Below are 22,480 nucleotides of genomic sequence, written 5' to 3'. Positions count from 1 at the left end.
CCTTCCTCAAGCATGGTCCCGACACTCTAGTAAAGAGTGTTGAAGCATTTGTAAAACTCTAGGGATATAGCAAATAGGGAAAAAACAAACACAAAACCCACAGTCTGATGCTTCGTTGGAGAAAGCTGTTTGGCTATGGGACAAATGTACTGATTATCTGTAAGATACAATTAAATACCTGGTGTCAACCACCATTAATACACAGGCCCCTAGCTGCATTGTCCCTCAACATCATCCCTCCGATCAAATTGGTTCATTGATGACTGAGGCTGGTTGAAATGTGAAGACAAAGAACTAGCACAAATGGCATCAGACAAGTCTGGTCTGAACCGGATTGTGGCTCAAAGAGGTCATATGATTTTGTGCTGCAGACACCTGTGAAAGAGGTCAAAGAGATCCTTCTCAATCTATACTGGACAACAGTGCTATTGGTAGGAAGAGGAAAGTACTTTATGGAACTGGCAAATATTCTGACTTTGCCTTCTGTTGAAGGCAGTACACAGTGTCACTCCATCTAGACACACCTCTGCTCACAGTTACTCAAAGGGCAGCAGTCTTTCACATCCTGTTTTTGCTGCAGTCCTGGCTGTTTAGCAAAGCCTCAGCTACTTATAGACATGAACAAATTTTGTTCTTTCTGTGCTTTTTAGTCATGAATGTAGCTATAATTTGTCTTTGGCTATTGCCCGTGTAGTAATAATTTTTAAATAACTTGAGGCGAGATTATGTCATTTAGTGGAGCCATAATACCCCTTTGGGGAGGTAGAATGCCTTCTAGAGCTCCCAGGCACGCAGAGATAGCAAGCCTACTGCAAAACTGTCAAATTCAGTCAGCCAGTGTATGGGAGCAGCTGAAGACGTGACCCTACTTCCTCCTCACCTTTCTCCATCACCTTGGGGTATCAGGCATTCCCAGGGGAAGAGTGACAGAGCAACCCCTTCCCCATCCTAAGTACACATACTGGAATTTTTCTATCCCTTATTAATTGGTGGGAGGGAGGATCGTTGTGGTTTCCCTGCCTACTGTGTAACAATGTGAGGCCAGTCAGAATCTGGCCCATAGCAATTTTAATGAAGACTTACACTACTGATTTACCACTAATATCACACCCTGACAATTGACATGTATGTGATAAAGGAAATTGACTGAATGGAATTCTTCTGCAAGGTAACTATAGCTGTGCACACTGAGCCAGACAGCTGTTTGAAAGAAATTCAGTCCATATTTTTATTTAATTCATGAAAAGAACCAATTTCTAATTCAGTTATATCTGTCCCATCATTTCAACTGAAAGGAAATAAAATAGTTTTAACCCTTTTTTCTCCCCAATAGGTACAGCTATGACAACACGAGATATCAATCAGCAAACTCGAGAGAGCATTTCAGATTATACCGTAAAGGGACATGACTTATCTACTCCTGGTAAAAAACACAAATCTTAATTGTTATACTACAGTATGCTTAAGATTATAATTCTTTTCCCCAGTTATCCCTTTTCTCAAATGGCTGTGACACTATGATGTCAACTAAATCTTATGAAGTAAGTACTTCTCATGAATTCTATTCTTCAGAAGGGGAAACTGAGGCCCAGAACGTTTAAGTAGCTTGTCCAAGGTCATACAGCAAGTCATTGTAAGAATCAGAATTTGAACTCATGGGTGGAACCCTGATTTTAGTGGGAGTTTTGCCTTGGCTTCTGTGGAATTAGGATTTTACCCCATATCTCTGACTTCCTGGGCCAGGCCTAATCAGCTACATCACAGTGCCTCTTAGGCAAGCTGCTCAACCTCTGTGTTTTAATTCCCCCATCTTAACACTTTTCCTTAAAAAATAAATTGTACTAATCCTCTTGGTCAAAGTTTTGCAAAACTCATTTATTTCAAGCCATTTTTTTCTGAATTGCTATGATTTTGCTGAGGTTTCACACTGACCATTCACCCAGCCTAAATTTCTAATGGCTCTGTTGACAGTCATTGACACCTCTTGGGATTGGCTCCTATTTATTAGTGATCTATAAATATGCGCACATTTGTCGGTCTTGTTAATATTGTACAGTTTCAGTTTGTGACTTTTTTAACCAGAAAATGTCTTTTTAGTTGTGCAAAATATATTTGTTGTTCAAAGCTGCAATTTTTGGTTTAGTTACTTCCCTGCTTTATTCCTGAAATACAGACAACACCTGAGAGCAAACAACAGTATTGAATTTGAAAGAAATAGAATTGTGCTTTACAGTGGTTACTGTTTGCATGACAGCTGCTTATTTTCTCCATTAGTAAGGCTATCTAGAGCTCTGAAAAGGCAGCCTCAGAACAGCTCATTTTCTCCTGTCTAAAAGCACAGGAGTTTTAACTTCTTATGTGGAAAATCTGGAATTTCCCCCCACCCACAGTTTCCATTGTAGTCCTTGCCCTTTAAGATTCGTTCTATTCCTGCAGGAAGGAAGTGTCTTTTAAACATGAAAGCAATGTTATTTAATAGGATTCACTATGCAGGGCAGGAGATTCTCTTCATGATAGGAAGAATTTTTATGGACCAGGGATGGAATCCTGACTCCATTGAAATCAATGTGAGTTTTGTCATTGATTTCAGTAGAGCCAGGATTTTACTCCAGGGCTGTATGTCTTGTTGTGGTGATTCTTATTTTCACTGTAATCCCAGCTATTCATAGAGGACCCATTTCATCAAGGTATTTAAGCATATGACTAACTTTAAGCACTTGAGTAGTCCCATACACTGAATGGGATAACTCACACACTTTAAATTCAGCATATGCTTAACTGCATTGCTGAATCAAGTCCTAGCATAGCTAGATATTCCACTTTCCACTTGTCATGATCATGGCTACAGTGTTGTAGAAAGAGCCAGCGGCCAGAAATTTAACATTTTTAAATGGCATAATAATAATGATGATCTCAGGACACTACTAATTTCGTACTCTGACAATTAATACATGGTACACGGCAAAGAGGCTGAGTGGAAATTAGTCTTCTACAAGCTCCCTGCATTTCTGTTAAGATTATTAAAATAAACAGTTACAATATATCAATAACACTCTGCTGAATAATGACAGCTGTATGATAATCACTTCAATTTTTCTTTTTTGATAGGTTCACATCTCAGCACACAAGATTTTAATCAGCAGACTGAGGAGAATATATCTAATCTCACATCAGTGGAGTATAGCAAATCCATAGATGGTAAATGTGTTTATTCTTCACCCTGTAGCATGTTTAATGTTACAATTATTTTTCCAGTTATTCTGTAACATCAAATGGCTGTGATAGTACAAAATTATTTGCTTGTACTGCTTCATCTTTATGCCTAAAATGTATTTGAGGTAGGCATTTCTCTTATCCACAGTTTAACTAGTAACACCGGAGTAGGCAAAATCTTAAACTACACGCCTTCTAGGAGAGAGGAGATTAATAAGCTTGGCCCATTATTCATTGTTATTCCATTCTAATAGCTGTTTAAGCTGCAGAAAATCAGACTCAACATTTTATTGAAAACACAAGTTGGAGTAATAAGTATTTTGTCTCCTTTGCTAGGAATGACAAAATGAGTGAACCATAAATCACTTTAAGGAGTGGGAAATACACTGTTCTAATGAATCCACCTATAGATAAGTTTAGGGTACACAGCACCTTGCAGGAGACACTCAGCATCTCACAGGAGTGGACACTCTGGGAGGATGAAAAGAGAGCCACAGATGGATCATGTAAGGCAGAAACTTCCAGTTACCCAACTGGAAGCTATAACAAATTTGTAGCAGAAACAAAAGCCCCAAGCCATCTTCAACTAGAGCAGATTAAAATAGACAGCAGTTTCTAAGTGTCCAATTCTACGAGATGTTGAGCACCCTCACCTTCCATTGGGTGAAATTCATGCCTGTGCATTGGGCCAGTGCAATATTTTGAAGGCTGAACTGTGATGGAAGTGATGCATAGACCTTGTGCTAGACCTCTTTGTGAAGCCACTAGAGTTTAATATTTCCCTAACAGTTATCTCTATCTTTGTACATCTCTCAGTACATTTTCCTCTAGCTACTCAGATGCTATGGTGATTGGCACTATAGAAATTCCTACATCTAACACCAGAGAAGTATAATTTCCCATTCATCTGAAGTCCGGCATTTTAAAAATAATGAATCTTGAATGTCACCCATATTGTTTTAGCCTTCATTATTCATCTGATTCTTCAAATGGATTTTAGTGTAAATTTTGCAATCACTTTGATTCTTGATTATAAACTGATACACAAATCTGGCAGATATAATGCTCTTATTATATTTTTGCATCTAAGAGATGTCACCAGAAATAGATAGTTATTTTTAGTAAATGGATTGTGGTTGTGACTCCACTCTCCTACAGAAGAAAACACAAGACCCAGGCCTTATACGTAAACTTTAATATTCCTTGATCTGGGGCATTAACATTCCACCTGTGGAATTTTAAGCTCCCTTGATCTATAAGCCTCAAATGCCTATGTCAAAAGCATATAAAGAAAAAAGTGTTTTGTGGTGAGGCCTTGTGTCCCTTGGAATGATGCTTTTCCACTTCCTGTGTTGTATCTTACTTGTCTCTTAGATTCCAATTTCTCTGATGAGCTAGTGGGGCATGCTTTATGGCTTCCTTTCAGCCGCTGTTCTTCTCAGAAGGGAGTTGGGTTGTGCAATGCAGTGCAACTCTTATATGCAGGGTATGCTCCCAGAGAGCAGAATTCCATCAGACATACAGTCAGGCCAACAGCAGTTATAGCAGCAGGCCAAGAAGGAAGGTCTAAGGATGAAATGAAATGTCAACAGAGGGCTTGGGGTTATGGAGTCAGAGATTTATTTATATCTTTCAGGATCAAAAGGCTTGTTATTCACATGCTTTTTCAGCCTGTAAAAAATGTCTATTTGCAATCAAAACCTTTTTGGTTATGCAAATCATTACACCCAAAAGAAACTGGTTAAAAGCCAAAAATGTGTCATTTTTCCTGTTGGTATGGGAATGTTCTCACGTTGCTGCTTGCAGTATTGGTAGTTTGCCATTGGGAAAGCAAAAACAGCAGCAGCAGATGGATCTAAAGATATCTTAAACAACACACAACCAGATCAAACAACAGTAGTGTTAAGGGCCTGATTCAGCAGCATTGAATTTGGGAGTTTTGCTGTTGACTTCAATGGACACAGAATCAATATCTAAAACTAGAAGAACAGGAGTACTTGTGGCACCTTAGAGACTAACAAATTTATTAGAGCATAAGCTTTCGTGGACTACAGCCCACTTCTTCGGATGCATATAGAATGGAACATATAGAATATATATGCATCCGAAGAAGTGGGCTGTAGTCCACGAAAGCTTATGCTCTACTAAATTTGTTAGTCTCTAAGGTGCCACAAGTACTCCTGTTCTTCTTTTTGCGGATACAGACTAACACGGCTGTTACTCTGAAACCTGTCAATATCTAAAACTGTAGGCCCAAAAGGACCTGAGGGTGGAATTTTCAAAAGCACCAGTGCAGCTTTTCTGTATTTTCACCAGTGTAAATGAAACCAGAATTTGGCCCAATAATTGAAAGATATCCCAACCCCCCAAAAGGAAGTAGTATGTTTCTTTTAGATAATTTCATCTGTTTTATTCTTTGATAGGGTTTTCCAGTGCTCCAGTGGAGGAAAATGTCATATTATATAATCCAGCTAACATTGCACTCTTGTGTAACTTGACTAGAGCATCCACTGATTCAGCAACTGTTGAAGTGACGTGGAAGAAGGATAATGAAAGAGTTGAAAGTAGCAATGTCACCATTAATGAAACGAAAAATGTCTGGAGTACTCAATATACGTGAGTCTTCTTTACAGTTTGCCTGGCACAACTAAAGGAATTAAATCAAATACATATGTTGTTGGGTAACCATTATCAGCTTGGGCTGTATATGTGCTGCTGAAGCAAGCACAAATACTAATATCTGATGAAAAATGTTTTCCATGTTAAGGTGTAATATCTATAAAAACAGGTATGTTACAAAAGATATAGACATTAAAAAGGTCACATTGAATGAGGAACAGTACCATGACCCATACATGGGAGCCAAGGATTATGTAAGGGGTTAGAGTCAATTCTTTCACCTCTTCCTGTCTTGAGGTAATTTAGTCCCTTCTCCTCTCTGTCTAGTAAACAGAGGACTCCTCCAGGCAGCGGAATCTGAAATGGGAGTAGTAGGAGGAGATGGTGCCTGGCTAGGGAGGAGGAGTTGGTTTTCCCTTCTCTCAAGTAACTAGAAAAGTCTCTGTACCAGTGTTTTTCAAAGTTCAGGTCATGACCCAGTACTGGGTCAGGGCATGTAAGGCATTAGGTCACCTTGCTCAGCACCCAGGGACCCTAGCGGCTCTGGTTAGCACTGTCGACCGGAATGTTAAAAGTCCGTCGGCGGTGCTGCCCAGCTAAGGCAGGCTAATTCCTACCTGTTCTGATACCGCGCTGCGTCCCGGAAGCGGCCAGCAGCGGGTCCGGCTTCTAGACAGGGAGGTCACGGGGCTCCACGTGCTGCCCCTGCTCCGAACACCAGGCCAGCCAATGGGAGATGTGGGGGAGGAGGCGGTGCCTGTGGGCGAGAGCCGCATGGCGCCACTTTTGCGCTTCCACCTAGGAGCTGGACCTGTTGATGGCCGCTTCTGGGACATTGCACAGTCCGCGGTGCCAGGACAGGCAGGAAGCCTGCCTCTGCACCCTGGCTGCGCTGCTGGCCGGGAGCTGCCGGAGGTAAGGCCATGCCCCAATCCCCTGCCCCAGCCTTGAGTCCCCCCCAAACCCGGAGCCCCTCCTGGACCCCAAACCCCTCATCCCTGGCTCCAGCCCAGAGCCCTGCCCCCCTCCCGCACACCAACCCCTTACCCCAGCCCTGAACTACCCCCCCAACTCAGAGCCCCTCATTCCTGGCCCCATCCCACAGCCCTCTCCCCCGCATCACAGCCCTCTCTGCCCCAGCCCTGAGCCCCTTGCACACTCCAAACCCCTCATCCCCAGCTCCGTTGGGTCATGGGCATCAACAATTTTCTTCAGCTGGGTCCCCAGAAAAAAAGTTTGAAAACCACTGCTCTATACTACCTGTCTCTTCTAAACCACCTGTATTCATTACCACGGGAAGAAGGGATGGAGGAGCTCTTTGACCTTCTCCTTCCCCCACTCCATCCACTGCACTAACTCCTCCTCCATATATTACATGGTGGATATATTTTGGGGGGAAATATTGAAATGTGTTTAAATCTTCTAAAAGGAAGTTTTATTGGGTATTTCAAGAATTTCCAGAGAAGAAGACTCTAGAGCCACCATTTTTATAACACGACAAATTCTCCATTGTGGTAGAAATTGGGAAAGGAAATATCAGGGTTGTGCATGTACACAGCTACCCGTTACTGCACATGTGCATGCACAGTCTACATGTGTGTCTTCCATACTGGCTGTGACAGAGCCAATTGGGAGTCCACCACTTGCTCTATCCCAGACAATGGGACGACATCCCTTTAAAAATTATTCTATATGGTGATCTACAGCTGCAAGATCCATAGGCTTCATGATGACTCATAGACATTAAGGCCAGAAGGAACTCATATAGTCTGACATCCTGCATAACACAGGCCATAGGTTTCACTCAGTAAACTTGCATGGAACCCAGTAACTTGTGGTTGATCTAGAGCATATCATTTAGAAAGACATCCAATCTTGAGTGTGTGTCTATGTGTGTGTATTTGTGAAACACAGAAAGAGTACAGTGTATGTGCATATACACCCATGTGTACATTTTCTAATTTTTATATTTCATAGAGTTTATTTATTCTCTTTCTGTCAAACTGCATGAAACCTGAACCCCACACTTTTAGCAACTTGTATTTCATATTCCAATCAATCTTTTCTGGTTTCCTGTTTTTTCTATAAGTGTCTGGTATCTAAAATGTGAGACAGCAAAGATATAGGCATTAATTATTTCGCTTTTTTTTAGGTTGAAGATCAGAGATAGAAACCAAATGGGAAATTACACTTGTGTTTTTAAAAGTGACCAAGAAGTTAATGCCACATTTCATTTACAAGGCAAGTTGTATTAACTTTGGTTGTTTCACTTGAAAATCATATAAACATTCATAGATTATAAGGCAAGAACGGACCATTGTGATCATCTACTCTGATCTCCTATATAACACATTGAACTCTTGTAATCATAGTTGGTAACTATTAATAATTAGCCATTCAAGCTGAAAACAGTTATTATTTCCTTATGATTAAAACTGCAGCAGTAGTAGCTAAGCCACTTAAGCTAAGTGAGAATCTTGAGTAATTATCCATGATAGCCCTTCCTAAGATATGAAATGAAGAGTTTTGAACAAAGGCTAACTTTTTATTTAACAATGGATTAAATTAATTCCTTCCTTTTAGTTCCTTCCTTTACATGGAAAAGGCTAAAAGAGGGTGTAAGCCTAAATTCTGAAGTGCCCAGCTTGAGGCATCTTAAAGTGGTCTGATTTTCAGAGTGGAGGCTCGTTACTCTTAGAAAAATCAGACCTGTTAATGGTGTCTCAATTTAGACATTGAAAAAGTGAGGCAACCAAATCACTAGTCACTTTTGAAAATTTAAACCTCAAAACTTAATTGAGTTTAATAGAAAAATCACTAGTGACTGGTACAGTTGAGACAGATTTGGGACAAATTCAGATTTGGATGAATATTGGCAATTTCAGATTGAAATAAGCATTTTCGAATTTAGAAAGAATGAATATATATATATATAACAACAATGAATATATATATATAACAACAATATATTTATATATATATAAATACACATATACAGTAACTCCTCACTTCAAGTCGTCCCAGTTAACGTTGTTTCGTTGTTACGTTGCTGATCAATTAGAGAACATGCTCATTTAAAGTTGCACAATGCTCCCTTATAACATCGTTTGGCAGCTGCCTGCTTTGTCCACTGCTTGCAGGAAGAGCAGCCCGTTGCAGCTAGCTGATGGTGGCTTGGAACCAGGGTGGACCAGCAGCCCCACATCAGCTCCCCACTCCCCTAAATTCCCTGTGCGGCAGCCGCCCAGCAGGCTATCAATTGCCGGCAGTTCAGCTGTCCCTCCCTCCACTGCCATGTGCTGCTCCTGCCCTCTGCCTTGGAGCTGCTCCCGGGAGCCTCCTGCTTGCTGTGCAGTGGGGGGGGGAAGAGGAGGGCTAATGTCAGGGTATCCTCCTCCCCCCTGTTCCTGCCTCCTGCTTACTCCTTCTCCATATAGAGCTGAGTGGGGACACAACAGGGCTCAGGATGGAGGGAGCTTGCTGGCCGCAGCTGCTGTCTCAACTTGCTGATCTACTTAAAAAGTCAATGTACTTAGAGTGGTGTGTATCTCTGTCTCTGTCTACCATGCTGTCTCCGCTCCCTCCATTCGTGCTGCCTTGTAGAGTGTGAGGCTACATTAACAACAATGTGTTAACCCTTGAGAGCTCAGCCAAGTGCTAGTTCATCATTTAGCAGTAAGGCATTCCCTGGGAAATATCCCACCCTCTTCCACCCTCTGACTCCATCACCTCAACCAACCTACACAATCATCATTGCTGTGTACAGTATTAAATTGTTTGTTTAAAACTTATACTCTGTGTGTGCGTGTGTATACACACACACACACACACACACACACACACTATAAGTGTATATATAATATATTTTTTTGTCTGGTGAAAAAAATTTCCCTGGAACCTAACCCCCACTATTTACATTAATTCTTATGGGGAAATTGGATTAGCTTAACACCGTTTCGCTTAAAGTCACATTTTTCAGGAACATAACTACAACGTTAAGCGAGGAGTTACTGTATATGCAATCCATTTTAATAGACTATATTAGTGTGTCCATTAAATATATGCATTTTAGAACATGTTAGAAACAGGTGAAATTCAGTTGACTGATAAACAGGTAAAATGAAAGGACTGTAAAATTTTGTGACATTTAATCCAAAAGACATTCTGCCCCTTGCTAACTTTTGGAGCCATTAAAATGAAAAGAGATGCTCAAATAAGGAAATGTAAAGTGCTCTTGAGGAACAATGATAAGCTCCCCTCACCACCCAAAACCAATAAGCAAGCAAGCAAACAAACAAAGCATTTAGCACTCACTGGTTTGTTAAGAAAACCAGTGGAGCCAGTATGCAGTACTGGGTAGAACTCTGCTTGGAGACATTTTTTAAAATAAAAAAAATAAACCGTACAGAACTTGCACTCAGTGTGGCCAGAAACCAGCACAGCTCCATGGAAGTCAGTGGAACTCTGCTGATTTACATCAGCTAGGATCTGGCACATATCTTTGAAAAAAGATGAAACTTTATCCCTTACACTGCAGTCTGTCGTAGAAGCATGACATCTGCTTCAAACCTTCAACCACTAGAGAGCAAGACTGCTACAGTGCAATTACTTCTGGGTTGATAAAAAAGAAAGAAGTATAGTGTTTTATTCAAACTCTCTTTCGTCATCTGAAATGTCAATATATTTTTTCCTTACGAGCATCTGAATAAGATTTAGCTGAGTGCCTATTCTAGTGTGTATTTTAAATAGGCCAAAGGAACTCTTATTCTTCTGAAAGTATAAAATAGCTACTATGAAAAGTTAATCAGAGAAGTCACCTCTGACAAAACATGATGAATAGGGACTGGTTGATTTATCACCATAAGATGAGAGAATTGCTTCAGAATGGGTCAAGAGCTGCCACTTTTGATGCCATAAAAGCTGCTGACTTGACATCCTCTCAGATTGATGTCACTGTGCGGGAAAAGGTGAAAGAGTGAGATCTGAATCTTCCAGTTGCTAATGTGGTGAGAATAATTTCCAAGCCACAAGCGATGCCTGATATGCTAGTACATCTGATTGCTAAACACTGTGGTTTAAAGTCAACACGACTATAATTAACTCCATGATCACAAACAAGGGATGAATTTAGCACTAACAGCACTTAAGCTTGAATGCTAGAATTCTGTGAAAAAGACCTGGGGTGAAATCCTGGTCCCACTGAAGTCAATGACAAAACTTCCATTGACTTTACTGGAGCTATTTCACCCATGGTGCCTACAAGAAACAACAGGAATGTAAGAGAAGCTTATAGAAAGAGATTATAGAGGGCATAGGAGCTAACACACACAGAGTGCTCTAATGTATTCATTAATATTAAATGTCTACACAACACATATAAATATGTACAATAAGCAAGAAGATATAGGAGCATCAGGATCCTGTGCAAACGTAGGCAGGACCAGTTTCAGGAGCTTGGGATCCAGGAACTGAAGCTAGGTGTCAGAGTCAGTATTGGGTCAAGAGTGAAGCTGAAGGTCAAGCCAGAGTCAGGGTGAAGAGTCAGTCAAGGATCAGAGCCAAACTCAGGAATCAGGACAAGGATCAGTACCAGGTATTGGGGTCTGTGTTGGGATTCCAGGGGTCAATCTGGAGTCAGAATCCAAGTCAGAGCCATGGTCACTACTCGGAGTTCAGCAGCAAGGCAATCATGACAGCCAGCTCAGGATCCACACTGTAATTTGAACACTTCTTGGTACACCCTGTGGGCTTATATATCAAAGAGCCAATCAGGGATCACTAAGACCACTGTCAGTCAGATCACGCATGATGAAATGTCCTGTGTGGTTCTACCTCTGTGGATTGTGGGTCACAAGGGGGAGCTATCTTATATCTGCCACTGGTGGTAACCTGGGGCTGTTGATTAGCTGGTTCCCCTCCAGGCCTCAGTTTAAATCCTGCTCTTCCTTAAAAGGAGAGATTTATTTTTCAGTTGTAACTGTTCTTCCTTATTTAGGGCTATATTGTGGCTCCCCAGTTACACAGGAAAGGGAGCAATCTAGGACTTTAAGCAATGCTGCATTCTAACCCTAGTGCAAGTAGAGGTGGGCAAAGTCATTGCCTACTCACCACCCCTTCTGCCTCCAAGGTGCTGCTAAGGTGGAGCAATTTGGTAACAGTCACTGCATTTCCCTGAGCTGTAATTCTGTGTGGCCTTCAAGAAGACCATGCAGAAGCCTGGGCGAAGACTCCATACTCCCTTCCCTACATGAATTATGTGTATGGCTTCCCTGGTGTATAGTGTTAGTCACAGAAATTGCCAGTGGCAGCCGTACTTGTAATAGCTAGGACCATATTCTGCCATTGCATGCTAAAATCTTTTTTAATTCAGTAAACATCCTCTGGAAGAATAAAAGGGTTTTCAGATTTCTTTACTCAAATTTGCCTTCTTTATTATTTGTGACAGTTCCTTTGTTTCTCTGACCTTTTTGTTTTGTTTTTGCCCTCTTCCCCCAAATTGCACAGGATTGGCAACAGTTTTTACTGATACTGTCCCTTTTTACTAAAACGGGCTAATGATTAAAGTTACTCTGACTTTAAAGGCCCTTTTTAAAGATACGAGTAAAATATGGAATGATGGTACACAGAGACAGCTGGATTGATATACATTGCTAACGTGTGTAACAACTAAGCTAGTAGTAAGGCTCATCTAGAGTTGAGCAAGTAGTGAGAAATGTTCTTGAGTATTCATTTGAATTTTTTATGAATTCTCTTCAGTCACATTTGCACACTTTTCTGCAATCACAGAGTATGCAAGCAATCGTATTTTACTAGCATGAATGCTCCTGGAAAGTGAATTTGAAGACTGCAAGCTTGAATACTCACAGAAAGTGAATATTAAATTTATTTATTTAAATTCACAACAGAAAACGTATAGAATTTACACTTATCCTATTAAGGAAGAGAAAAAAAATTACTTGAGGCAAATCTTCAGCTGGTATAAATTATCATAGCTCCATTGAAGGCATGGATCTGGCCTGCTATGTCTTGTGTGATGACCTAGCATCACTAAACACATCGTCTCATATTCCAAATAGCAAGACAAAGCGAGTGAAATGTAAGAAATAAAATGCATTTGAGAAAATCATGATCTGCTAGTAGATATTCCAAGAACAGAAAAAAAGAGGTGACATTCATCAGATAAATTATCTGTCATGGTTTATTTGCTCAGCTCTAATTATATATGTGGGATGCAGCAATATGTTCAACAGAGGATATGGGTTTCTGGGAAGGCTTTAGGTCATCTAGAATGATGATAAAATTACAGCACAAGTAATTCCAAATTAATATCTTATACGTTGTTTCTTGTGGCCCAATACTGTATCTTGCAGGATTGGGCTGGTACTTCACTTGGTATCTACACCTCGCAGTCAGTGTTTGAAAGTATAACATTTCCATCACCCCTTCATTTTTTTCAATCAAGACGAAGTGAAAACTGTTCTGCAGCAATATTTCTCAGCACACAAAACTGACCAAATACTATTATTTTATGTTATTATAGTCTGAAAAGAAGTCTTGCAGTTTTGGAAATTGAATGGATTTTTATGCTTAGCTTATGTATTCATATAAATTGTAGCAGAATCTGAATCATGGATTGCTCACAGCTGGGTATGGGGGTGGGAGGGTGGAAATACCACAAGTCAGTTAATACTTTAGCTTTTAAAGTTACTTTTTGATAGCTACTGCATTGATGCCAAATCCTGCAACTGCTCTGCAAGCAGAATTCCCATAGATATCAATAAAAATTCTGTATGTGGAACACCAGCCAGAAGTAACCTTTACATAGTTCACACATTAGAAGCCATATGCTATACAACAGTTTGCAAATTAATTGAGGATATGAAAAGAGAATGGACTTGCTACTAATACATTCTTAAAAATTAAAAGCTTTGATGTGATATATATTTCAGTTAAAATCCTTACAGCTAACTTAGTAAATTTTCTCTATTTATTCTTAGTACCTCAGATTGAAGGAAAAGAGCATCACGTAGTCAGTTATGTAGGAGATACTGTTGTCCTGGTATGTAAAAGTCTCAAATATATTCCCATCAACTGGATCTGGTACATGAGTAATGGAAGTGACCAGGTAAGATTTCCCTTTATTGGTCACACAAAACAACGAAACAACTGATTGCAAGCACATTGTCCTTTTGCAGAGTATAATTAATTCATGCTTCATATACCTACAGCAGCTTTCACAAATCCTACCTTATTCTTTAGATAGAGTTGTTATGAATTCACATGATAAAACTATAATCTATCAGTGTAGGCCATCATAGATATCTTTACCGAGGACCTGCACCATATGATTACAATCTAATGGACTCAAAACAAATCAGATGGGTGGGCCCAATCCTGAGATGTTCACTTTATCCACATTCAGTCAAAACTTCTGTTGACTCCTGTGGGAGCTTTTTTTGAATAAGAACCGAGAGACATACTGTCCTCCATAGGGAAAAATATGTATTAGCTCACAATTCAACTTACAATTTCATCCTAATCATCCTGTTGTGGGACCCAGTTAGCCATCTCTCTTAATCCTCAGGAGTCCGGAGGGCAGGCGTTTTGTATGGAGTCCAATGGCTTTACAGTATTCCCGGTGTCTCCACAATATACCCTGGGTTCCCTTTTTGTTCACGCAACATGGCTCCTCTTCAGAACCCATATATAGATGGTCTCCCACCTTGTTGCTGTCTAAAATAATCTCTCAGATTTTTTGCAACACAGAGGGGAAGGAAGCACAAGGTAATGCCGAGAGCATAATCATTATCTTATGCTGCTGTATCACCACTGGTGTGAGGAATGATGTCCTGGAAGACATCTGTGCCTATCTGCCTGAGCTATCCACAACTCTGGAGTCCCAGCCCCATGGGAAGATCACTGCTTCTACATTTCCACACCATCCATCCTTCCCCTGCAGCATCCGTCTTCTAGAAGAATTATAGGGGAGCCCAGGGTCCTGAATAAGGACTACTACAGTACATTTAGGGCAGATATTTAATTTTTCAGTAGAGACCAGTAGCTTGGAAAACTCTTTATAGGAAAGACAGGAGGCTTGTTTGCCTAACAAGCCTTAACTAAAATGCAGTATCAAGTTATCTGGATTTTTATCCATTTGGGATGAAAAGACAAAAGAAGGTAAGTGGTCTGCCCAACTGTATACAGTAATTTAGAAGTAAAGCCTTGATTAGAAACCAAATCCATATGACTCCTTGCTCTAATTTCTAGACCAACACAGCCACATTAACCCTTACAGCTCTAATGTTCCTTAGTCATTTATACCAGGTCTCACCCTAACAATAACTAGGACTGGTTACATTTTTCATTTTTGCCAACTTTTCGCTTTGATGAAGGATCAGTTTTTAATCTGGAGATGTTATTTAAGTGGCCATTACACTCTCCCAATTCCCATTATTTATAAATACTTGAATTCACATGTTTACACCAGTGTAGCTCCACTGACTTCAGTGGAGATAAGCCAATTTACATCAGCTGAAGATCTGGCCCAAAGTTTCAAACATAAAACGGTGCCAGTAAGTGGGAAAATGCAAAGGACAGCAACAAATGAAGTTGAAGTAATAGAAACAAAACAAAAATGTTGATCACATTCGGAAAATAATGTATGTTTTGAGACCATGTCCTGAAGGTGCTGAGCACCTCCAACTCCTATTTTAGTCAATAGGCCTGATCGTACATCAGGGAAGTCAAAAGCAAAACTCCCATAGAGTCCAGCAAGTGCCAGAAGATCAGGCTCAAGTATTCAATGCTTCCCAGGTTTTATCCCTGAATATATGTAGCTTATCTGCAGCTGTACCACCTCAGGCAGTATTATTGTCAGATCACATAAACCAAGCAGGGTTGGGCCAGGTTAATAATCTCCAGGGAAGAAAACAAATGCGGTAGAATCAGTGTTGGTAATTCACTAGGCTGAATTCTACCTTAAGAGTCATCAGTGAACTTAACTGCTCAGTGAGGTGTTGTGGGATGCACAAAAGAGGCATTTTAGCCAGGCAGACTGATGATCCAATAAGAATTTAATCAGGAATGAGCACTGGGTCTGCCAAAAGTGCCATGGTATTTTTAAGTGATCAAGAACGAGGTGTTACATCTCATCCAGAAGCGAGCACCTCTAGCAGCACACTGAGCAATTAATTCACTGATGACTTTGAAGGTACAATTCAGCCTAGTCTACACTAGGAATTTACATTGGTATAGATAGCTATGTTCACACCCCTGGGAGACGTAGCTATAATGACCTAGCCCCCAGTGTAGACAGTGCTAGGTTGACAGAAGGATTCTTCCATCGACCTAGATACTGCCTCTCAGGAATGTGGATTACCTATGCCAATGGGAGTAGTGTCTATACTGAAGAGCTGCACCAGCACAGCTGTGCTGCTGTAGCATTTTAAGTGTAGACAAGCCCTGATATTTGTAGCACTTTTGTTTTCCTTGGAGTTGCCTAGCTAAAATTCCTCTTACTTGAACTGAATAAGATATTCTTTCTTCACCTGTGCTGTTATGTATTGAACTGAACAGTTGTGTACTGTGGCTGTGTGGACATAGCTTGTAATTAGTCTATAAAGCAGGGATGTCAAACTTACCTTGGAAGAAAGGGATGAATTCTATGTTTAATTATGATCTGTGAGCTGGGATATAAATTCAGGCCTATATGCGCCACACAGTGCCAGGTGAAATGCCCACTGGTATCAATTAATAGTTTGCACAGATATCTAGAGGAGCATATGGTCTTTATGCAGTAACTAAATGTTCACTTACTATTATTTAGTGCCTTTTCTTGAATTGATCAGACGCTGTGAAGCCCACCACTGTTAGTTCCCCTTTGTTTCTCATCCTTCCCCATCCTTCTTTCTCCATTTCTCTCTCTCCCTTGTCTTTGTGAGTCTTCTCTATTCTTTTCTCTGTATTTCCTTCCCTGCAGCAACTCCCAGTTCTAGTGCGGTGGAGTTCACTCCATCCCTTGCCCCATTCCATCTACTATGCAAAGTGTATTTACTTGGATAAAACATTTGGAATGGATACATTTCGATAAAATGTGCTACATATGCAACACCATTTAATGTTATAACTAATGTTACCTGTTGTAAATACAGGGATTTTCCACTTTCAAAGTATAAAGGATTTTATTAAACATTTTTGACATTGCAATCATATAATTTTTAAATGTCTTTTTATATTAGGTTGCTATTAATGATTCTTTGATGCCAGATAAATATATAGTCGATGAAAAATATGCCAACATAACGAAACTCAAGATTCTGAAGATCTCAGAGAAAGATGATAGATCATACTGGTGCCAAGCTGTATTTAAACTAGGAGAGAGCAAAGGAAAAGTATCCCTTAAAGTTCTCACCTATATGACACCACTCAAACCATTTCTTGCAATAGCTGCTGAAGTTATTATTTTAGTAGCTATTATTTTCCTGTATGAGATCTACTCCAAAAAGAAACAGATGCATGCAGGTACGATCTCTTTGTTTTTTTAAATAACACTTAGCACTTTTTAATACTATAATCTGTTAGATACAGTGGCATACTCTACACACCGTTTCAATTTAAATTATAGTCAAGGACAAAATGTGGCTCCTAATTCTGCATGATAGTTGTCTATGTATTTTTCTCTAAATGAAAATATCTTCTTTTGAGTATTAATCATTATTTCAGTTTTAATTTCCTAATATTTAGGATCAGATTCATGTCCTAAATGCTTTTAGTAGGGACACAGGTGCCTATGTAGAGTCTAATCCAACCTTACTCACACAAGTAAAATTAGCAAATAAGGACTTCAAGGTTTGATTTTAAATGCTCCCAGAACAGTGGGTGCACAAACCCTCACAGGCACTGATGGAGATTACTCATGTCAAGAATATCATAGTGGAGAGGGGGAAGGTAGCAGTGTATTAAAACAAAATGCATTGATCATGGCCCCTGAGCCCAAATATCCCTTTCAAATATCCATTCTGTGATATGAGCTGGGACAGACCTGCAGAGTGTGATCTCAGTGGATTTTGGAAGAGGCTGCTAAAGTTGCATTCCATAGTTTAGTGGTGGCTTTTCAGGCATTTGCCAGTGCATAACCTGAGGGCTGAATTTATCCCAAGGGTCTGAAATGTTAAAAGCACAGATATGTTACTCAAACTGCCATGTGTTCAGGACAACTGATAGGATGTAACTTAAATGTCATTTCTGTACAGAGAAAAAGCTCAACGCTCAGTTTTATAAACTGTTGGAGATTCCCCAAACTTTCCTAAAATAAGACGTTTGTGGGAAATACAACAGCTTAATCTTAGGCAGGCTACAGAAAGATATTTTGAATAAAAGGGAGCATAGTAAAATTGTACTTCATCTTTGTATCCTGTATGCCGATTAGTACAGAATTTCCTTGTTTACTGTTTTTCTGATTCTTTTATATGTTAGACAATTAATTTATTATAAAAATGAAATGAAATAGTTTTCAGTGTCAAATAACTTCTTAACAGTAAACACATAATATAATGACCATACAGTTTTCTTTGTCCCACAGAAGATGAAAAAGAATTTGAACAAATTGAGCAACTGTAAGTAGTGACTATTATTTTTACAATACTTAGACTGTACTAACATTTAATGGAATATTAAACAGCTTTGACACTAGGTAACTCAGAGTCAAGAACAATATATTGCTCTTAGCTTATGACATTGTAAGGTATAAGTATGAATGCAGAAGTATTGTTTTAATTCCATTCCCTAACACGTTCCTAGTTCCCAGTTCTCCGTAAGTCCAGCATGTGTAAAATCCTGCTGTCTGCCCTCTTATTTATTTTGTCTGGGGTTTTTTGGTGGTAGGGGACGTTTTAATATATTGTTTATCACAGACTCGAGCTGGTAGAATGGCCTGAAACTGTTCCCATCAAAGACTATAACTTACTCAGGATGAGGGAGATAATTCTCAGATAGAAAACGCTTCCAGAATGTTTCGATCCCTTCACTTGTACTGTGTTTCTAGTTTAGTCTGCATTATGGGGCACACAAGGCTTTCTTTCCTGTATATAGTACATGAAAGACCCTTCATACTCTAGAACTGGTGTGGGTAGGTTATGTGGTGGGGGAATGGGATGGTGATGATTTGGGGAGCTTTTATTGGCAGTTAACATCACCATGCCACCATGGTAGTGGATTTTGGGGGAACGTCCTGGGCAGGAGCTGTAGATATGAAGCTAGTTCGATGCACTAGCCATTTTCCCATCCATGTGGTGTACCAGAGTATACCAGCCACAAGAAGAACTGCAACACTGTGGCTGAAGAAGCAGGTGGGAGGCAGCTCTGCTGCTGCTCTGTAGCTTATGGGTGAATTCCTTCCCCCAGAGGCTTATGGAACTCTGGATGCACAGTAAAGACAAGCTTTAGCCTTCTTTGATATCCATGCTTATACCAGGATTAATGTACTAATTTATTGAAATAAACTATAATTACCTTACAAAGCACAATCACTTTCCCCTATACTCCTCCACTGGCTTCCCAGTCATTTAAAGAGCCTATTCAAAAGTACCTGTCCTTCCATGGAGTTGCTCTAGGCTCTCATGAACTTTGTTTTTCTCTACTCCCCTCCTCGCTTCTTCCATTCATCAAGAGCTTGGTCTCCTCTTTGTCCTTCTGTATGATGTCCGCACTGCTGATGCAAATGCCTTTTCATCTGGAGTAGCCTCCTGCTATCCCCCTCCCTCTCATTTCCAAAGCCAGCTAAAAATTTAGTATTTTCTCCCTTGATTATATCTCTTAGTTCCTCTTTAGCGCTGTTGTTATTTATTTAACTCTGTAATTATGTTTATTATGCTGGAAAGTGTTTTGGGATACAGCGGCAATGTCTTATGTTGAGGATTGAGTAGCTGTCTTACTTTGCCGTGTCTTCACATTGCCGTACTTTCATCACAAACAATCTGACTGAAACCGGGATTTACTGTTTTTAAAAGAGAACAAAATAAGTTCTTACTCGTGGTATATAAAATGCACATTATTTTCACTGGAAAGCCTGCAAAGTCTCCTTTGAAGCCATTTGATCTTTATTTAATACATTATTTACCTACGAGGTTGGAGTGCTGTCCTACTGGATAAATACACACTTAGGGAGTTTTTATAGTGTGTACAGTTTGTGTGATTGCTAACGCTCTCCGGTATTAAATTAAACAGAGATATATTAGTAGCTGTTTAAAGCACAGAGTTATGTACCAGATGGCCTGGAATTTTTCCTTTGGAGCCATTCCATCAAATTCTAACTTTTTGTGATGTGTGTTGCTGTCCTGAATCCTTATGGTTGGTGACATAAATAATAGTCTCATCAAAAAAGTGTATTGCAAGGGGGACTGGATGGTTCAGGAGTAAGTAATGGGAGCAGCCGAACTTTTCATGTCTACACTAGTTAAATCTAGCCCAGGTCTGAGTTGACCAACAGCAGTTACTATCTAATAGCGGTAGGCACTGTAAGGGGAGACTACATGAAATGAAATGATAGTTTTAGTCCTTTTCCTACTGGACAAGTGTCCATCATACAAAAACCACGTTAACAATTGGTGCTAATGTGCCCCTTTTTAGCACGGTCATCAGAGAGAGGCTAAGGATTGAATGCTATGGAGACTAAACTACACTCTCGCCCTTAGGTGGTCCCTCCAAATGGGTTGGGCACATTGGAAATCATATATTTTCATTGCCTGTAGTGTAACTATGTATTTAACAGATAGGACTGGATTCCAGGACTGTCTCTTTGACATTCTTCATAAGAACAGATTTCACTCCCAACTTAAAAAAGAATGTGGGATTTTAAAAATCCTTTAGAAAAATAGCCACTGAGCAGATTCAGTCCTGTAGTTAGACAAAAGCCTTCTTGATTATCCAGAGTAACAGCTGAAGGATCGGGCCCTATGTTATTAATATTTAAAAGTTTAACATTTTGGCCCTTTTTAACCCGAAATACCAAAAACGGAGGAACCATACTATACACTGTTTCATCAGTTTTTGGTGAACTGATGAACCATACTGAACACTTGCAAAATAATTTAATAATAATAAAATCAGTATCTTTCTTATGTTTTGTTTATAGAAGTGTAATTTTAAATGTGTTTTTATTATACCTCAACTTGGGAACAACACCTTATATCCTGATTTTCAGCACAAAATGAATTTATACTACTGAGTTGTTGTAGTAGGAACATTGACACAACCTATTATAAAAACATTAATGTCAATTTTTCACTGTAATAATCCTTTCTAAGGGTTTTATGGGTTCAGGAAATGACTGGGTTGAATGAAGAAAGCACTGGATGGTTAGGCTAGTCACTACCTGATTCGTAAAGGTCTCTGAATAGGTTATTTTGCTATAATAATATTTTATGTAAAATATATATTTGTTCTTTTCCTTTTTCTCATGCCTTCAAGTAACATCACAGTGGAAAAATGTAAAATGCTTTTAGTGCATGCTAGGTAATCAGATCATTGGATTGGGATGAACACTATGATTTTTATTGTACAGTCTATACATGTTAAAAGCTTATTTTGAGTTTTGGATTTAAACCTGTTTCTTTCTTCAGTAAATCAGAAGATAGCAATGGTGTAGAAAATAGCACCACCAGGCACCGAAAAGTTTAAGTCAGTTCCTAAAGGAAGGTAAGTAAAAGAGAAAGACATATTAGAGATTTACTAGGCTCTTTATGAGTAGAATATTTCAAAGGACAAAAAAAAAAATCTTTCTACTGTCCTTATCTAGTACATTTTCAATATACATTATGTGGGAGTGGCACAGAACTGGAACAAATAATATGTACAACTCATTCATGACTGAAGGGCCCTTAGCATTTAACTCAGAAATCAAATTCAGTGCTGTTTTCAGAGCTATATTTTAATTCATTTTTATTATCTTCATCATTACCATCATGAGTACTTTACTACATTTACATAGCACTTTTTTAATAATGGGGCCCAAACATGAAAAACCCTAATCATATGCATATCGAACTTTAAATATGCCAACAGTCCCATTAAAGTCAGTGTGACTGCTCACTTGTATAAGGACTACTCATAACTAAGAGTTTGCAGGATTAGGCCCCAAAACAATAGGGGTAGATAGCACAGAGAGGGTAGGGAGTGAAGGAGTCCAGGATAGTGGGAAGGGCAGAGTTCAAAGTAGATGACATGGCATTAGCAAAAGGGAGCAAAGACAGGGAGGGAGATAGAGGACCATGAGCAACAGAGAAGAGAGAGAAGTAACAAATTGGTCATTTTGAAAGAAGTGAGTGACAGAAGGGGTAGACGAGGAGAGTGAGTAATGCTGAAGGAGTGCAAGTGGTGGTGGTGAGAAAGAGAGGAAATTCAGAGACAGGTTTGAGCTCCCTGATTCTTTGCCCCAATCACAGTCCTGGCACAGACTACTTTAACTTGTGCCAACAGGCAGTCTTTCACAATGGATTGTCTGCCAGTTGAGGACAGTAGTGCACTTATCCACTCCCCCCACTCACCCCTCCCGGCACCTGATGTGTCTTCTGTGACATGGGAGATTGGCATTCAAGGTGGCTCCCCTGGCTTTACATTCACTGGCTCTTCCCCCATAACCAAGGACTTGTAG

At 39.7% G+C, this 22,480-nt stretch overlaps 1 protein-coding gene across 1 annotated transcript in view; it reads left to right on the top strand.

Annotated features, from left to right (window-relative positions):
• EMB (embigin) overlaps positions 1-22,480 on the top strand; it is a 31,346-nt gene that overhangs the window by 6,247 nt on the left and 2,619 nt on the right. The window contains exons 2-9 of the mRNA XM_005282181.5: positions 1,334-1,423; positions 3,109-3,198; positions 5,637-5,829; positions 7,985-8,073; positions 13,830-13,957; positions 17,070-17,352; positions 18,413-18,446; positions 21,450-21,525. Coding sequence (XP_005282238.2) covers positions 1,334-1,423; positions 3,109-3,198; positions 5,637-5,829; positions 7,985-8,073; positions 13,830-13,957; positions 17,070-17,352; positions 18,413-18,446; positions 21,450-21,507 — 965 coding nt within the window. The 3' untranslated portion in view covers positions 21,508-21,525. The remainder of the gene's footprint in view (positions 1-1,333; positions 1,424-3,108; positions 3,199-5,636; positions 5,830-7,984; positions 8,074-13,829; positions 13,958-17,069; positions 17,353-18,412; positions 18,447-21,449; positions 21,526-22,480) is intronic.

This window comes from Chrysemys picta, chromosome 6 (genome assembly GCF_011386835.1).
Source record: "Chrysemys picta bellii isolate R12L10 chromosome 6, ASM1138683v2, whole genome shotgun sequence".
NCBI classification, from domain to species: Eukaryota; Metazoa; Chordata; order Testudines; family Emydidae; genus Chrysemys; species Chrysemys picta.
This window is presented reverse-complemented; position numbering and strand designations above follow the sequence as displayed.